Here is a 6,000-nt window from a genome sequence, read left to right on the forward strand (position 1 = left end):
CATACATGTGTTTCTATTCAAAAATGACCACAAATGCATTAAATAATGATAAAATAATCATTTTGGTGAGTCTTTTAGACTAGCATGCTTTTTTCAAGAAAAGGTTGACTATAGCTCCTTTAATATGATAGTGGAGCAAGCACTGCACAGATAGCAAGTCTTTGTACACAGTAAGGTTGCAGCCTAACTACCATGAATATTGTGGATAATACCCTTCTATTTAATCATTTTGGGGATGATGATGTTGTCATCTGCCCATTTATCAATTTTGTAAAAATAAATTGGTTGAACAGAACTCATATTTTGGGACCATCGCTCCATTGTTCACAATAGTTTGTAATGCAGGCTTGTGCAGGCTGCTACCCCAGGAAGTCATGTGATCCAAGATGGCTGTGGTGTGAATATGGTCTATAGCTGCCTAGATCCATAGACAGACAAGAAGCTGCACAAAACCACAGGCAGAGAAGGTAGAAAGATAACGGCACATATCCACAGACAGACATGTATAGGGCAAACTGAATACAGCCCGTCCACAGCCTCCACCCCTCTGTCTCCCCTCATGTCATAACTTTCCCTGGGAGAGTCTTTACCTCATTTCCTCCTCATCTGTCCCCTGGTAAAACCCAATGGCATGTCTGGGGCTAATCGTCACCATAAAGCTCCCATACGTTGCTAGGTTTAACTGGGCCACAGTGCTGTTCCCAGACAGCAATATAACAGCGGTAAACAGCGCCGTTAACAGACCATGTATACCGCAAAAGAGAGCGACCCGGGCTACCAGCAGTAGAGAGGAACAATAGGATAGAGAGACAAGGCCTGGATGGAGGGATCGATATGGAACGAGTGCAGAGTGGTTCGAGAGGGACGGGTAGAAAGTGTACAGGAGGGGATATGGGAAGAGGAATAGAGAGAAGTACTTGAGAGTACTACTCAACACAAGCGGTGTTGAACACACTGTTAGCAGGCCATGTATAGTGCTTAAGACAGAAAGCTGTTCAACAGGCACATTGGGATGGAGAGAGGATAGGTGTTGAAGGAGGACAGATAACGAGGTGGGAGAGAAAGATAGAGAATAAGGAAACAAGGTTCATTTCAGTTCCTCTTTATTCCAAATTCAAACAGTGACAATTAAATCCACACAGGGGAATATGTCACCTCCAACCTTATTAAGCAATGAATGAATAAATGACCTGACATCATTTTAAATGAACTGCAGACGCTGGTTCCTGAATAGATTTTAAATAGATTAAACTAAATGTGAATTACATCTAAATTGATTAGCGGTGGGAAGAGAGAAATTATGACATTACGGAAGGAGGAGGAAGGATGGAAGGAGAGAGGGTGGTTGGGTAAAATACAGTAGGAGGATGAATGAAGGAGAGGGAAAGTGATGAAGACAGGGGAAGGTGATGAGAGATGAGAGGAGAAAGTGAGGGGAGAGAGAAATAGGAGGCTAGCATGGGAGCAGGAAGAAAAGGTGGGCTGCAAAGGAGGACAGTATTCAGAGCATGTTCGCGCACTCGACCTTGGGCCAGACCTGAGCAGCCGAGCGGCGAGCTAGCTCATCAGAGAGAGCGGTAATCCAGTCTGCAGGGAACTCTGCTAATCCACTCGCTGGACTGCAAGACTGATTGATTGACTGACTGACCGAACAGCTGTGTTGAATGACTGATTGCAGAGGCTGGCACGGGTTGGCAGCCTGGCATATTTAATGTTTGGGGATTGAGTGAGCTCATGGCTGGGTGGCTGGGTGACTGATAGATGAAGTAAGTCTGTGTCTGGGTGGTTGACTGACTGGCTGACTGGCTGGCTGGCTAACTAGCTGGCTGGTTGGCAGGCTGGCAGGCTGGCAGAGCAATTAGGTGGTTGCTCAAATGAGTGAATGATTAACTGCCTAAGTAATTGACTGAAAGAATGGCTGTGTGGTGATTAGCACGGGCCTGCTGGATGGCAGAATAGCTGGCATACACTGCGAGTGGGCGAGTGAATGGTTGGTTGTTATGGGGGTGACAGATTGGGTGGGTAGGTGGCTGGCTGACTGACTAAAGGTTGGGCTGTCTGACTGAGAAATTGGCAGTCAACTGCAATTGAACAAGACTGCACCTCTAACGAGGAGCAAACTTGCGCCTTCTATCAATTCATCTTTTCTGTAAGTTTTCTTGAAAATCTCTCTCTCTCTTAGAGTCTTAGATTCCAGAGTGGTGGACCTTCTCAATCTCAATCTTGGACTCCAGAGTGGTAGAACTTCTCAGGGATCAATTGTAGGATATATATATATATATATATAAAAAATCAGACACTTGCAGTACTTCCTAACATGCACATATTTTAGTGTGGGAGAAACCTGCGTGCACTTGGGGAAAATATATGTAAACTCACCAAAGAAAGGGCCCAGTCAGCATCAAAGCCAGTACCATGAGACAGTGCACAACAGTGCTAACCACTGAGCCACCGTGCCATCACATCACATTGTGCAAACTGGTTCCTTGACTGACTGACTGACTGACTGACTGACTGACTGACTGACTGACTGACTGCTTGCCTGCCTGCCTGCTTGACTTGCTGACTTCCGGACATAATCATTGCCTGCTTGGCTGGCTTTCTGACAGAATGATAGATCAATTGACAAACTGGTTGACTGTCAAAAAATTACTAACTGACTGACAGATCAACTAACTGGCTGGTTGACATGCTCTCACGGAGACAGACAGACCAGGTGACACGCTGACAGGTCTGTCACTGACAGACTGACGGCTCTGCTGCCAGAATGGATTTCATTCCAGTTCAGGTGGAAAATCTCTCTGACCTTTACAACAGCAGCTAACTTCAGTGCAGCGGTGTACATAGGCACAACTAATAGACTGGCCGATCGACTGCCTGGAACATTTGTCCCAAGCACTGCCTAGGATGAAGGAATAGAACAGGAGATATTTCACAGTGTGTCAGTCACACTCACACAGAATCTAATGGAACTGTCCTGTCTGATGGCTCTCAACTAGTCTCAAAAGTGCATAATGATGTTTTTGTGTTAATTTTAGTTTTTTTATTGTAAATTATGTCTGGGATGGTATTGGGTTAAAAACATGAAAAACTAAATCACTGTTAACATGGTGTCCCTATTTTGGGTACAGTATGTTATTATAGGAGAACATTTTCCAAAATTGAAAAAATAAATAACTTCTTCCCATGTGTTGCACTACTTGGCAAATGAGCCGTAAACCTAAACTGGACTCTAGCCTAGAACATTGGGCTGTTAGACTATATGCGCTGGTTCTGGCTATTTGTGCTCAAACACCCTATAGCAATGTCTATGTAGTATGTACAGTACATGTATCATAACACATGCAATATTATTGTTCATTTCTGCTAGAACGTGAAAACATGTTGTCACATGCTCACGTCTCCCCCATGAGCCATGTCATTTACTACGCTGCAATGCAAATGCAGCACTTCCCCACGCAAAGGGTTGGCAAAGCGCCTGTGAGGCAACTAAAACCTGACACATTTCAATACCTTTGATTGCTATACATGGACTCAATAATCACACTTTGCTGATTTCACAGAACATTGAAATCTGTTCAGGATTATGTGCAGTTTCTTATGAAACTGCACACACATATTGATATGTATCAGTCCTTAACATTGCAACATCATGTTTGCCGTAGATGATGACAACATGCCACACTAGTTTTCAGTGTCTTCATGACAGAAATGTGTTTCCATAAGGCTTAATTGTGGCTGTCTGCCCTAGACAGACAGAAAGATGGAGGAAGGTACTTTAGGGCATGCCTCCTGGCAGAGAGTTTGTGCTCTTATGAGTAATGAGTGCACCTTTCCAGTTAATATTCAAACTGGTCTGCAATGATACATGACTTGTCTCATCACATACAGTAAATGAATTAAAAAGAATCTTGCACTCAATCTTCTCTAATGTTCTATTGCTTTTAATTCAACAACAAAATGTTTTCAACCATCCAGCCTTTATCAGTGTAAGTCCAGATGGCTAAAAAGGACAACGCACCAGACAGCCCAAGCTCAATATGGCACCCTTATAAATGGTCTCATCACTCGTCCAATACTGTCTGATCCTGTACTGGTGGTGGGAGCTTGAATGGAAAATAATTTCACCCTCTCCTAATTCTTTTATTTTATACTTTTTCTTTCATACTGTATACTGTGGCCTATTTTCATCCATGCCTTATCCCTTATCCCTAAACCTTTTTGCAATTTTAAAATGCTTCAAATAGCCGATATACATTGAAACATTGTGAGCTTGTAGATCAGCTCTTTGAAGTATTTTAAAATGTTTTTCAAAGCAGCAGATAATGTATCCATTCCAGAGTAGATCAGCCCTGTCATGGACTTGAAAGTGTATATACTTTCAAGTGCAAGAGTAGTGTCCACGTATATCTTAAACATTTGCTGCTATAGCATTGTAGTTGTTGTGAGAGCATGTAAGAATAATAGTTTGAAGAAATCCTGCAGATCAAGTTCAGGCAGACAACTCAAGGCAGCGCCAACTCCTGACCAGGTGATCAGTCATTAATGCACACTTTGTCCGATTGGGGTGGGCTATTTAAACCTCCCTGCTTACTGCTCATTTGGCCTGTTGCTGTGATGCTATGATGCTGCTGCTTGTGCTTAGCGCTATGAAGTGTTTTGCGCTCCATCACCACCCCAGCAGCCACCTGTAGAATCGGTTTCTTTATGATTCCCTTAGGGGTGTCTTGCTATTTAATTCTCTGCAATATCTATTTGGCAGATCATGTATTTATGCGTACAGGGAATGAATGAATTCAGACAAAATACTGTTTATCTACTTGGGATTTTTATACAATGATCAATAAATATTATATTTATGCTCAATAAATGTATGCTCAATAAATATACTTCAATCCAAGAGTTGACTGACTGAAATACATACATTATTAAACAAGCCCTGACCTCCAAAACCACACATTGAAATGTAAGCATATCCAAGGATTTCCAGGACCTGCAAGAAACCTGTCTCGATTGAAAATGTTCTATATCATGGCCTAAAGAGTGCTTTGAGCTGCATTTTACCTATAAAATATGCGTAAAATGATATTCCTGGCAGCATAATATACACTTACATTCAGCCTTGGCACAGATGAGGCTAGTGGTGGGGTTGCCGAATGAGCGCAGGATGGAGCCGATGGCCAGGCTCAGGTCCTCGTTGCTGGGGTAGAGAGTCACCGAGGCGAACCTCAGGTAGGGCAGCCTGGGAGTCTCCTCTGGACCAATCTTCACATGTGGGATCTGGAGGAGAGAGGAAGAGATGAGACAGGGAGGAAAGGAGAGAGGGGAATGAAGTAAAGATGAACAAGAAAGGCAGGGAGGAATACAACAGTGATTGGGGTTGGATGGAAGGGTGGGACATCAAAGGAGGGAGAGGAAGAAAGGATAGGGAAAAAACAGGATATGAGGAAAATGAACGAGATGGAGGAGGAGATGGAGATGAAAGGAACGTTCAGTTTAGTCTAAGAAGACAGTATTAGCGGTCACTGGTCAGTGGCCTTAATGCCTCACCAATTGCACTGATATGAAATCCATTTAATCCAAATCCATTCAACTCTAAAACTGCATGTACAAATGTAGATGAATGGTCTATTTTCAGAATGGTTGCAACTTGCCAGTGGTTTCAACAGACATATTGCCATATTGGAACAAAGAAGTGAAAAACGACAGACAGTGATGTTGTTGTGCTTTTGTCCTTGACAAAGCAAGGGAATAAAAAGGATGCCTGATTTCCGTGCAGCAGTTGGTTATTCACATTATAGCCTACTATAAAAGGCAGGAAAGGGAACAAGGGTAACAAACAAATGAGCAAATTCTAAGATGTTGCATTCCACAGATGTAACAAAATCACCATAGACTGACTTCCTCAAACTTTCACCTTCACTTGACAGCACCACTCTTTCTTCCAGTTAACAAACAAAACTGTCTCATCCTGTGATGTGTTTGTGTCATTAGAATCCT

At 42.8% G+C, this 6,000-nt stretch overlaps 1 protein-coding gene across 1 annotated transcript in view; it reads right to left on the reverse strand.

Annotated features, from left to right (window-relative positions):
- Positions 1-6,000, reverse strand: part of LOC308293122 (glutamate receptor ionotropic, kainate 5-like) — a gene marked incomplete at its 3' end in the record, with an annotated part of 97,517 nt that overhangs the window by 72,729 nt on the left and 18,788 nt on the right. Inside the window, exon 4 of the mRNA XM_080735557.1 lies at positions 5,115-5,280. Within this exon, the coding sequence (XP_080591683.1) occupies positions 5,115-5,280 (166 nt within the window). The remainder of the gene's footprint in view (positions 1-5,114; positions 5,281-6,000) is intronic.

Source organism: Nannobrachium achirus, assembly GCF_963921795.1.
Source record: "Nannobrachium achirus genome assembly, chromosome: 10".
Taxonomy (NCBI): Eukaryota; Metazoa; Chordata; class Actinopteri; order Myctophiformes; family Myctophidae; genus Nannobrachium; species Nannobrachium achirus.